This window comes from Amblyraja radiata, chromosome 34 (genome assembly GCF_010909765.2).
Source record: "Amblyraja radiata isolate CabotCenter1 chromosome 34, sAmbRad1.1.pri, whole genome shotgun sequence".
Taxonomy (NCBI): domain Eukaryota; kingdom Metazoa; phylum Chordata; class Chondrichthyes; order Rajiformes; family Rajidae; genus Amblyraja; species Amblyraja radiata.
The window spans coordinates 21,348,622-21,361,784 of NC_045989.1; the positions used below are offsets into that span (position 1 = coordinate 21,348,622).

General features: G+C 45.1%; 1 protein-coding gene across 3 annotated transcripts in view; it reads left to right on the forward strand.

Annotated features, from left to right (window-relative positions):
• Positions 1–13,163, forward strand: part of atp8b4 (ATPase phospholipid transporting 8B4 (putative)) — a 147,774-nt gene that overhangs the window by 57,954 nt on the left and 76,657 nt on the right. For all 3 annotated transcript variants that reach the window (XM_033050630.1, XM_033050631.1, XM_033050629.1), the window contains exon 4: positions 12,995–13,053. In XM_033050630.1, coding sequence (XP_032906521.1) covers positions 12,995–13,053 — 59 coding nt within the window. The remainder of the gene's footprint in view (positions 1–12,994; positions 13,054–13,163) is intronic.

The following is a 13,163-nucleotide window of genomic DNA, read 5'->3' on the forward strand; positions in this document are numbered from 1 at the left end:
CCCACCTGCCTGCGTTTGGCCCATATCCCTCCAAACCGGTCCTATCCATGTACCTGTCCAAATGTTTCTTAACGTTAAGTTGAGCATTTATCGAAATTTACTTCAAATATATTAATGACTGCAGCTCAATAAATCCAAAGTTGCACAATACGTTTGGACAAGCACATGGATGCTCAGGGAACGGAGAGATATGGATCATGTGCAGGCAGATAAGAGTTTGTCTTGGCATCATGTTCGGCACCAACTGAATTTTTCTATGTGTTCAAAAAGGAACTGCAGATGCTGGAATATCGAAGGTACACAAAATTGCTGGGGAAACTCAGCGGGTGCAACAGCATCTATGGAGCGAAGGAAATAGGCGATGTTTCGGGCCGAAACCCTTCTTCAGACTGATCCCAATTTTTCTATGTTCTATGTTGTAAGATATTCCATCTCATCTCCATCTCCAATCAAAGCCACTTTATTCTGCACCAAGCGTTGAGTGTTTGACGGCACTGTACCTCTACTTGCTGGAGTTTAGAAGGATTGAAACTTACCAAAACGTTCAACGGCCCGGATAGAGTGGATGCGGAGAGGATGTTTCCACTAGTGGGAGAGTCTGGGATCAGAGGTCCATTAGGACGGAGATGAGGAGGTATTTCTTTAGTCAGAGGGTAGTGAATCTGTGAAATTCATTGCCACAGAGGCTGTGGAGGCCAAATCAATGGATATTTTTTGAGTGTGGGAGGAATCCGGAGCATCCGGAGAAAACCCAGGTGGTCACGGGGAGAACGTACAAACTCCTTACAGACAGCACCCGTAGTCAGGATCGAACCTGGGTCTCGGGCGCCGTAAGGCAGCAACTCTACCTCTGCGCCACCGTGCCGCCCAAAGTGCATTGAATAGTTTAGAAAGATATTAGCTCAGCGGGAATGTTGAAAGCAAGTTTATGCACAAGTCTCTGAGCTTGAAGCAATATAGGCAACTTGTAAAAGTAAAATATTCCGAGCCTCGGATGATGGATGGGAACAGCAGTTGAGCTGCACAGTTGGAAATCCCAATTGCCGTTTGTACCCACCCCCTCAGCATCTTTCCAGGCGGAGATGTGACAGACACACAGTGGGAGCCGGGATGCAGCCAGCAGTCCCTCACATAACAAGACTGTGCTGCACTAGGCATTGCATGCAAGAGCAGTTTCGGGTCCATATCTGATGAAGGTTGTGCTGGCGTTAGAGATGGTCCAGAGAATGATCCCTGGAATGGAGTCAAGGAAAGAGCGTTCTCGTCGCGCCCCTGTTTCCACCAATCTTTCCACCACCACGCACAAGAAGCACAAGAAGCATAAGACATACACCATTGTATGCAGATGCTGAGACTTGTGTTCAGCTCTGGCCGAACAACTTCTAATCTTGTGTGTGGACTCGATAAGTAGAAGATCCCAGGAATGACTGGGTTAACATATGATGAGCGTTTGACGGCACTGGGCCTGCAATCGCGGGAGATTCGAAGGATGTGGGGACGTCAATGAAACTTACCAAATGCTTGGAATGAGTGGACCTAGGGAGGATGTTTCCACTAGTGGGAGAGTCTAAGACCAGTCAGAATAAAAGATGCATCTTTAGGAAGGAGATGAGGAGGAATGTCATTAGTCTGAGGCTGTGGAGGCCAAACCAATGGATATTTTTGGGATGTGGGAGGATGTATCTTTAGAAATGAGATGAGGAGGAATATCTCTAGTCAGAGGGTGGTGAATCTGTGAATTCCATTGCCACAGAAGGTTGTGGAGGCCAAGTCAATGGATATTTAAATGTGGAGAGGGACAGATTCTTGATTAGTATGGGTGTCATGGGGAGCAGACAGGAGAATGGGGTTGAGAGGGAGAGATAGATCAGCCATGATTGAATGGCAGTTTGGACTTGATGGGCCGAATGGCCTAATTCTGCTCCTAGAATTTATGAAGAATATGGATGAACGCAGTGGGCATTGCTATTAATTAATTGCATCGTTCTCAAGTCATACAGCCCTTTGGACCAACTCAGTGGTAGCACAGTGGCACAGCTGGTAGAGCTACTGCCTCACGGCACCAGGGACCCGGGTTCAATCCTAACTGTGAGTGCTGTCCGTGTGGAGTTTGTACGTTCTCCCTGTGACCACATGCGTTTTCTCCGGGTGCTCCAGTTCCCTCCCACATTCTAAAGACTTGCATGTTTAGCCTCCGTATATTGCCTTTGGTGGCTGGGACGGGGCAGTGTAGAACTGGAACACAGGTGATCGCTGGTCTGCATGGCTTCAGTGGGCCGAAAGGCCTGTTTCCATGCTGTAGCTTGAAACTCAAAACTACTTTTTGTAGTCTTTTCTGCTCCGGGGCGCTCAAGTTGCCGAACCAAGCCACGATGCAACCGGTCAGCATGCTCTCTACTGTGCACCTGTAGAAGTTAGAGAGAGCCCTCCTTGACAAACCGACTCTCCGTAATCTTCTCAGGAAGTAGAGGCGCTGATGTGCTTTCTTTATAATAGCATCAGTGCTCTCGGACCAGGAGAGATCTTCAGAGATGTGCACGCCCAATAATCAATAATTAGAACTAAAAATCTACTGTCCTCTTAATATCACAAGTGTCGCCTTTATTCTCTGATCGACGTTAATTGCTGCCTGTCATAATATATATTGACATTCACATCTTTCAAAGGTGTCTTGTGGTAATCCCTGTGTAATTTTCAAAGTGATTCTGAGCAAATTTGCTGTAATAAATTCCATTTGCTATGCGGTCAGGTCACTTGGAATGAAAAGGTTGTGCATAAGTAAACACCGACTCGCTAACTCTACCCCCCTCCCCTCCCCTTCCCTGAGTAGGGCTGTAATAACTTCCTGGAGATTTTAATACATTTACAATAAATGATTAATCCAATACCAGGAAGCTGTGCTTATAATGAAAGAAGTTAACTCGAGGAAAGATCCCCCTACTGCTTTGATGAATGAAGGAGCGATTTAATTAGAAATGGATTTTGAAGTATGTTGACATGCATTTTGATGAAATGTCCTGTTATGCATGCGTTCTGCACTCTCATCAGCAGTAGAATCTATAGCGCTGATGTATTTGCCTTCTGATTGAGCAGCCTTAAGTTACTGTTCTCATGTTAAAAATTGTCCATCGCTTTGTGATGAGTATACGTCCCATTCTGTTTCTAGTCACTGACTATTTGGAAAGAAAGTCCTAAGTTAACGGGTAGCATTATTTGGAGCTGTGGTCGACCAGTTGGCACTGCAGTAGAGTTGCTGCCTTGCAGCACCAGAGACCTGGGTTTGATGCTGACTACGGGTGCTATCTGTACGGAGTTTGTACGTTCTCTCTGTTACCACGTGAGTTTTCGATAAGAGCTCCAGTTTCCTCCCACACTTCAAAGATGTGCAGGTTTGTCGGCTAATTGGCTTGGCAAATTTGTAAATTGTCCCTAGTGTGTGTAGGATAGTGTTAGTGTAGGAGGATCGCTGGTCCATGCAGACTTGGTGGGCTTGAGGACTTGTTTCTGTGCTGTATCTGTAAAGTAAACTAAACTGAGCTAAACTTAGTACCCATTGTACAGAATTCTCTTGGGCCATTTTTAGACCATTTATATTTTCCACCCAGTTTATTTTTGTTAGCACCAGTGCTCTCGTGTACATGGCCCATTACTAATGTTGGAGTTTAGACAAGATTCAAGTTTAACCCTGTCCACAAAAATGTACAACATTGGACAGCACAGTGGCGCAGCTGGTAGAGCTGCTGCCTCACAGCGCCAGAGACCCGGGTTCAATCCTGTCCTTGGGTTCCGTCTGTGTGGAGTTTGCACGTTCTCCCTGTGACCGGGTGGGTTTCCTCTGCCTGCTCCGGTTTCCCCACGCATCCCAAAGACGTGCGGGTGTGTACTTTAATTGGCCCTCTGTAAACTGCTGCTAGTGTGCGGGGAGTGGATGAGAAAGTGGGATAACACAGAATGAGTGTGAACGGGTGATCGATGGTCGGCGTGGACTCTGTGGGTCGAAGGGCCTGTTTCCACGCTGTGTCTTTCCAGTGGAACAACATTGCAAGTGAATAATTACACGCAGTATCCCCAGAAGGCAAATCTGAAGAGATTCATTATGGGATATAAGTTCTGATGAAGGGTCTCCAGACATGAAACACTTTCTTTTGACAGAAGAGTGTTTCCAGCATTTTCTGCTTTAATATCGGATGGATTTTGGGTTAATGGACCACATATGGTCACTCCCTTCTACTCATGTTGTGGTATTGTGCCCGTTTCAATTTATCCTTTCCCTGGAGGTCACTGGAATAAGATCACAACAGTTCCTGCCTTTGATCATTGCCCACGTTACTTTCAACTCGTCTGAATGGTGTTAATAAGTCACCTGGTACATGGCTGAATGAGTTGTTCCTTCATATCCTCAGTTTTTCCAGCTCGACTCAGCACGGTTCGAAAACAATGTACAAATCACTGATGAGTTTTAATCCCTGCAACATCCTTCTACAGAAGCAATGTTGACCTTTAATTTTTAGTTTAGAGATACAGCGCGGAAGCAGGCCCTTCGGCCCACCGAGTCCGCTCCGACCAGCGATCCCCGCACACTAACACTACCCTACACACACTAAGGACAATTTTACATTTACACCAAGCCAATTAACCTACAAACCTGTACGTCTTTGGAGTGTGGGAGGAAACCGAAGATCTCAGAGAAAACTCACGGGGAGAACGTACAAACTCCGTACAGACAGCAGCCATTGTCAGGATCGAACCCGGGTCTCCGGCGCTGTAAGGCAGTAGTTCTATCGCCGCGCCACCGTGCCGCACATTTCATGGAACAATGGTCAGTGGTTAAATGCTGTTTTATTTGTCACACGTGCAACTTCACAGTGAAAATCTCTTTGCAAATATTACAGATGCAAGCACAGCCGTTATTGGCACCATTATTCTAAATCCAAAGGCCCGCGCGCTTGATTAAGTGGCACTGTTCCTGTGAACTGTCGCCTCTCTCCTCTCCTTTAACTCTCTTGTATGGTATTCCAATGTTGATCAGGTTCATGGCTGAAGCTGTCTGTAACTGAGCTGGATAAGGTCTCTGTGCCTCAAATCTCCCAGCACACGTTAATAACTCCTGTTCCATTCCATCAAGTTTCTAACACAATGCATTCACCATCATTGTATGGATTCGAAAGTTTAGCTGTGAGATGGACAGTTTGTTGTCACGTGTACACTCTGGAGTTTAGAAGGATGAGAGGGAATCTCATTGAAACATTTAAGATTGTTAAGGGTTTGGACACGCTAGAGGCAGGAAACATGTTCCCGATGTTGGGGGAAGTCCAGAACCAGGGGTCACAGTTTAAGAACAAGGAGTAAGCCATTTAGAACGGAGACAAGGAAACACTTTTTCTCACAGAGAGTTGTGAGTCTGTGGAATTCTCTGCCTCAGAGGGCGGTGGAGGCAGGCTCTCTGGATGCTTTCAAGAGAGAGCTAGATAGGGCTCTTAAAAATAGCGGAGTCAGGGGATATGGGGAGAAGGCAGGAACGGGGTACTGATTGGGGATGATCAGCCATGTTCACATTGAATGGCGGTGCTGGCTCGAAGTGCCGAATGACCTACTCCTGCACCTATTGTCTATTGTTTATTGTACCGAGGTACAGTGAAAAGCTTTTGTTGCGTGCTATCCAGTCAGCGGACAGACAGTACACGATTACAATCAAACCATTTGCAGTGTGCTGATACATGATAAGGGAAGAAAGTTTAGTGCAAGGTAAAGCCAATAAAGTCCGATCAAAGATAGTCCGAGGGTCACCCTTGAGGTAGATAGTAGTCACACCACTTTTGATGGGTCTTCGAGTGTGTAAATTGGCTGATACATTGGCCGACGTTAAAACAATGTTCACCATTTAAAGTACGTAATTATTGACCACATTGTAACAATGTCCACACTTTTAAAGTATGCAATTGCCTATGAAGCACTGGGATATTGTCTGGCTGTGAATGTTTTGGACAAAACGGCTCACCCCTACCCTCCATGACACACTGGTCAACCTGAGGAGCACCTTCAGCAACAGACTGGTTCCACCAAGATGCAGCACAGAACGCCACAGGAGATCCTTCTTCCCTGCGGCTATCACACTGAACAACTCCCCCCCCCCCCCCCCCCTTCTGTCGTGGAGTAGACTGACTCTTTGCACATCCCCAATCCTGGTCTTTCCACCCGTCACTTTAATTTCATGATCCACGTATCTCGTTGTGTTTTATGACTGTTGGCAGACCAATTTCCCTCCTGGGATAAATAAAATTCTGAAGAAAGGTCTCGACCCGAAACGTCGCCCATTCCTTCTCTCCAGAGATGCTGCATGTCCCGCTTGGTTCTTGGTTCTTGGTTTCTTGGTCCTCCAAAATATTCCAAATGGAATTTAAACTGGAGGTGGTGAAGGGAGGGCTTAAGCCAGAAAGGGTTATTGGGAAGAAAGAGCTACTTTAAATTTAGTTGCATCTGGTTGGGTAACTATAGTTGGGTGGAGATTATTCCATGCTTTAATTGTGCGGGGGAAGAACGAATTGCTGTACACATCTGTCTTTGAAGCTGGGATCACAAATTGGATCGAATGCCCTCGTCTGCTCCTAATTGGTTTGGGTTTGGTGTAGGTCTTGTAGTCTATGTCCAGGTGACCATTTAACATTTTGTAAAAACAGGTCAAATGGTGAGCTTCACGTCTGTCTTGGAGAGGATTCCACCCCAGAGAATTCAGAAGTTTGGTGACACTTGTTTCTCTCTCGCTGAGTTACTCCAGCATTTTGGGTCTATCTTCGAAAAATCCAGCATCTGTAGTTCTTCCCCACACGTAATTAAAGCTCTATCGTATCGTATCATATAAATGCAACCAGTTTACTTCTCTCTATTCTGTTTCTCCTTGCCCATCTCTTCTTCTGTCCACATATCAATCGATCCACTCCTGAGTGCCCAGCTTTCCAAATCTCTGTCCTATCACTCTTTGTCGGGTTGAACGACTGTCTGTCTATCTTTTCAAAGCTTTTGCCACGAAGATCAGCTGCCAGATTGGTGAGTGGAACAGGAATCTCACAACAGTACTAACTCAAATTAATTGGTGTAACATCACCTTTACTCTGAAGAGTTTTGTTTATCAGCTCTCCCGTTACTCAACTAATAACAATGTTTGTACTAATTTCCTTTGCAAGCTGTTCTAACACTGATTAATTTGGTGTTTTAACAATTCTAATGTAGACACTTGAATGAGCGTTCTACCTGATTAAATGAAGCTCTCTAATTGCTATGTCGTAAAACTTATACAATATGGAAGCAGGCCCTTCGGCCCATCATAGCCATGCTGTCAAAGTCGGCATATTGAATCATTTGTCCCATTTGCCTGCATTTGGCCCATAGACCTTTAAAACCTTTGGATCCGTACATCTGCCAAAATGTATTTTTTGAAGTGTGGAAGGAAACTGAAAATCTCAGAGAAAACGAACGCAGGTCACGGGGAGAGCATCCAAACTCCGTACAGACAGCACCTGTAGTCAGGATCGAACCGGGATCATATCTGTTTCTATAGCTTCCTTTGGCAGCTCAACATCCAGGTTCAGGAGCAGCTTCTTCCTTACAACCATCAGGCTATTAAACACTACAACCTCCAAATAGGCTCTGAACTACATAGACTTGGGGCATTATTATTGTTAGTTTTTTTATATAAAACTGATTCTGTTGTTTATTATGGTGTTTACAGAGTTCAGGATTTACATATCTGTTGTGCTGCTTCAAGTAGCTATTTCATTGTTCCGTTTCGGGACATATGATGAGAAAACACTCGTGACTCTCTTTATCCATATTTATTGACTGGCCTTATGCAGTTTAGCCATTAATATAAGAATTAGATACTGAGGGTTTTCAAAACCTTTGCTACAACAAAGGGCGGCACGGTGGCGCAGCGATAGTGTTGCTGCCTTACAGCGCTTGCAGCGCCAGAGACCCAGGTTCGATCCCGACCACGGGTGCTGTCTGTACGGGGTTTGTACGTTCTCCCCGTGACCTGCGTGGGTTTTCTCCGAGATTTTCAGTTTCCTCCCACACTCCAAAGACGTACAGGTTCGTAGGCTGTTTGGCTTGGTGTAAGTGTAAATTGTCCCCAGTGTGTTAGTGTGCTGGTATGTTAGTGTTAGTGTGCGGGGATAGAAACATAGAAACATAGAAATTAGGTGCAGGAGTAGGCCATTCGGCCCTTCGAGCCTGCACCGCCATTCAATATGATCATGGCTGATCATCCAACTCAGTATCCTGTACCTGCCTTCTCTCCATACCCTCTGATCCCCTTAGCCACAAGGGCCACATCTAACTCCCTCTTAAATATAGCCAATGAACTGTCCTCGACTACCCTCTGTGGCAGAGAGTTCCAGAGATTCACCACTCTCTGTGTGAAAAAAGTTCTTCTCAACTCGGTTTTAAAGGATTTCCCCCTTATCCTTAAGCTGTGACACCTTGTCCTGGACTTCCCCAACATCGGGAGCAATCTTCCTGCATCTAGCCTGTCCAACCCCTTAAGATCACTGGTTGGCATGCACTCGGTGGGCCAAACGGCCTGTTTCCGCGCTACATATCCAAACTAAACTAAACTAAGCATTTTACATGCAGAAGTCATGTTTAATGCAGCAGTCATAATTTAATGTTGTATGACCCAAGGGTTTTGGTGGAAAGTGGAAAATAGATGCTTTTGTTTCAGAACATAAAAAATCCCTTGGAAGAGGAACAGAGAAAGAATCTTGGAGCAAGCTGGATTTGCTTTCCCAGCCATTGCACAAAACCGCCCAAGGCCTCGCGGGCTGGTAAACACTCAGCTATTTTTCCAGTGTAGATAACAGTATTCATGTTATGTTCATTCAGCTGCAATCTGTAGCGTGGAGCTGCTCGAGCAATGAAGCATGTTTGTGGGCTTCCAGGGGGAAGTCACACCCTCCGCGCAGCAGCTTATTTTGAAACAAAACACCGTGAACTGTCTCTTTGAAAGATTTCTGGTGCGAAAGTGACTTCTACTTTGGTTTGGGTGGGGACTGGCGTTTGGCCAAGGAGGGAAGTTCTGGGAAGAGTTGGAATAGTTCCCGTCAGACAGATTGGAAGCACTGGCAAAGAGGCCAAGGGGAACCAACGGGATTTTTGCTCTTAGAGCGCCGACTTATTACATTCTGGAATGTGTTGCTTAAAAGGATCTTGGAACCAGCTCCTTTCAAGAATACCAGGGGGGAAATGGAGACATTTGCAGGGTTAGAATCACTGAGTCATTCAGCAAAAATGTTAGAGATTGTATTATTTGATAGACTTGTAAGAAAAGAAAGAGGCATACGGCACAGAAACAGGCCCTTCGGCCCAACTCTTCCATGCTGACCCTGATGTCCCATTCATGATACTCCCGTTTACCCACATATGGTCCACATCCCTCTCAACCTTTCCTGACCATGAACATGTCCGAGTGTCCTTTCAATGTTGTTATTGTGGGTTGTGGGGAAAGAGCAGCCACTAATTGCATGGACTTATATTGCTCATTCACACAATTAGTACATAAACCATTTTACAATAGTCTACAATTTCAGTTGGCCACTTCCTCGCCTGAGGTGAGCCTGCAACTCAAATAATGTAATTCCCTCAGACTTTACAGCGCAGAAACAGGCCCTTCGGCCCACCGAGTCCATTCCGACCAGCAATCACCCCCATACACTAGCACCATCCTACACACGGTTCTGACTATCTACCCTCTCTATGCCTCTGATAACTTTGTGCATTTGTACCAGGCCTCCCCTCAACCTCTGACGTCTTGAGAAAACAATCCAAGTTTGCCCAACCTCGCCTGATAGCTTATACCCTCCAATCAAGGCAAAAACAAAGGGCTGAATGGCCTTCTCTGCTATCTCATGTTTAACACAGAGAGGCCATGCCTCCAGATTTCAACTACAGTAGAAGGTCGATGATGCCTTTGACATATCAATAATTAGAACGGGGATGGCAGCAATAATCGTGTCAATTACTTTTAGATTAAAAATTGCACCAAAATCTTCGAGCTTGACTGATGGGAATTGAATGAACTGTATGGAGCTGTCTCCAGGGGTTGGATTGGCATTTTGGGTCGGTTTCCAGAAAGGCTTGACTTCTCGTACAGCCAAGAACATTATGTGCTTGAAAGTCGGAATAATTGCCTCCCAGGACAAAGCGTACAGGAGCAATTTAAATCTGCCACGTTGCTTCCAGGGAAATGGACTTATCTCTGTGTTAATTTATCTGATCTTTCCGAGACCAAGTGTGTGTAAAGTCGGGGATGAAGGCTTCGCTCCCCTCCCTGTTTGATCTGAACTTGTGGCTGTGTCGATGCCTGGCTCTCGTCTCATGATCAACAATACGCCAAGCATGCTGACGTAGACTGTACAGGCCTGGTGGTTACTGCAGGAGGAACACTTTCACCTCTCACCTTGTGTCGGGCAGAGCAGACACCAGTTCCATTTCATAGCTCTCTGCAGGGAAGTGGGACATCTGCAACTTCTGGGAAACAAATTCAATCTGTACAATTTACACAGAGAGTATTTTAGAGAGAACTGCAGATGCTGGAAAATCGAAGGTAGACAAAAGTGCTGGCGAAACTCAGCGGGTGCAGCAGCATCTATGGAGCGAAGGAAATAGGCAACGTTTCGTCCCGAAACGTTGCCTATTTCCTTCGCTCCATAGATGCTGCTGCACCCGCTGAGTTTCGCCAGCACTTTTGTCTACTTACGCAGAGAGTTGGTTGGAGAGAAGGAATGGGTGACGTTGCGGGTCGAGATCCTTCACCTGTCTGAAGAAGGGTCTCGACCCAAAACGTCAATGATGTCGCCAAGACATAACTGCAGTTTGAATGCTTTAAATAATGTGGTTTAGTTTTGTTAGATTGCCTCTGCAGTTGGATGGGCATTTGAAAAGAAAAGTTTACAGGGAAGTGAGATTGCCCCGTGAGCCAGCATGGTGTAGATGGGTTAAATGGCCTCCTATGTCGTGAAAATATATGACAACAAGGTAAGGCAATGTCTCAACCCGAAACGTCACCCATTCCTTCTCCCCAGAGAAGCTGCCTGTCCCGCTGAGTTCCTCCAGCTTTTTGTGTCTATCTTTGGTTTAAACCAGCATCTGCAGTTCCTTCCTACACATAGGAGTGGGCCCTTCAGCCCATAATGTTTGTGCCGAACATGTTGCCAAGTTAATGATCCATGAGACAATGGGAACATGGGAGTACGTTATAATACGAGGGACATTTACAGTCACGCTATTTTAGTTTGTAAAATGAAAAGACATGTCAGGTTCACCAAGTTAATTCCCGGGATGGCGGGACTGACATATGATGAAAGAATGGATCGACTGAGCTTATATTCACTGGACAGACTAAATGCAGGAAAAATGTTCCCAATGTTGGGGGAGTGCAGAACCAGGGGTCACAGTTTAAGAATAAGCAGGCCATTTAGGACTGAGATGAGGAAATACTTTTTCACCCAGAGAGTTGTGAATCTGTGGAATTCTCTGCCACTGAAGGCAGTAGAGGCCAATTCACTGGATGGTTTCAAGAGAGAGTTGGATATAGCTCTTTGGGCTAATGGAATCAAGGGATATGGGGAAAAAGCAGGAACGGGATACTGATTCTGGATGATCAGCCGTGATCATATTAAATGGTGGTGCTGGCACAAAGGGCCAAATGGCCTACTCCTGCACCTATTTTCTATGTTTCTATGTAACAAAGATGTGAAACTCTCAAGCTCATCTGGTTCATTATGAAAACCACAATTAGGTTAATTACTTCGGATTAAAACATTGGTAGGGAATTTGAGGAGGAATAAATAGCCACCACTAATTACATCACCTGCTTTTGTATTTTGAAGATAGGCACAAAAAGCTGAAATAACTCAGAAGGCTCTCGACCCGAAATGTCACCCATTCCTTTTCTCCAGAGGTGCTGCCTGACCCACTGAGTTACTCCAGCTTTTTGTGTTTATTCGCGGTTTAAACCAGCATCTGCACTTCCTTCCCACACACTTGTATTGAGGAGGTTTTTTTTCACATTAGTCTCCAAAGCAAGAGTGTGTAAAATGGCAATGTAACTGCAGTATTAATGATTCCATTTGACATTGGAACCAAAATCTCTGAAGGTGCTGGAAATTTAAAATAAAGCAAAAATTTGTTTTAAAGAGCAAAAACCATGAGGGGAATATATAAGGTGTCCTTTTTCCCGGGATATGTGATTCAAGAACTTGAGGGCATTGGTTTAAAGTGAGGGGAGAACGATTTAATAGGAACCTGAGGGACAACATTTTCACTCAGAGAATGTTGGGTATGTGGAACGAGCTGCCAGGGGAAGTAGGCAGGTAAAATGACAGCATTTAAAAGACATTTGGACAAGCATTTGGACAGAAAAGGTTTACAGGGATATGGGCCAAATGTGGTCAAATGGGACTAGTTTAGATGGGGCATCTTGATCTGCATGGACAAGTTGGGATGAAGGGCCTGTTTCCATGCTGTAAGAATCTGACACATTATAGAAAGGGTGCAATTGCTCTGGAGAGAATCCAGGGGCGATTTATGAAGATGTTGGCAGGGCTGGAATTTTTATTTCACTTTGAAGAAAGATTTGATAACTGGGATTGTATTTTCCGCAGCAACGGAGGTGAAGAGACGACTTAGTCGAGGTGAATAATGTTAGGAGAATAGGACCTGTTTCGCATCACAAAGTGTGTCGGAAGGAACTGCAGATGCTGGTTTAAACGGAAGATAGACACAAAAAGCTGGAGTAACAGCGGGACAGGCAGCATCTATGGAGAGAAAGAATGGGTGATGTTTCAGGTCGGGACCCTTCTTCAGGCTGAAGAGGTTGAAAACCAGCCATATAGATGTAATGGTAGTAGGCCAAGTTCCTTGTAATATTATGATCTCTTTGTGTCAGTTGTTTGCCATCTGAGTTTGTCCATTTTACATTTCATTCTGTTTTCATTTCCAGAGGAGGAGAGGCGAGTGATAGCCAATAACCGTGAATACAATGAAAAGTTTGAGTACGCTGTAAGTGCTGATTCATCTATCAATATTCCACCCATAGTCTGCTTGTGATGGATGAGTGACTGATATCAATGTTAGTGATATTCGATGAGCTGCAAACTAACGGATTTTCA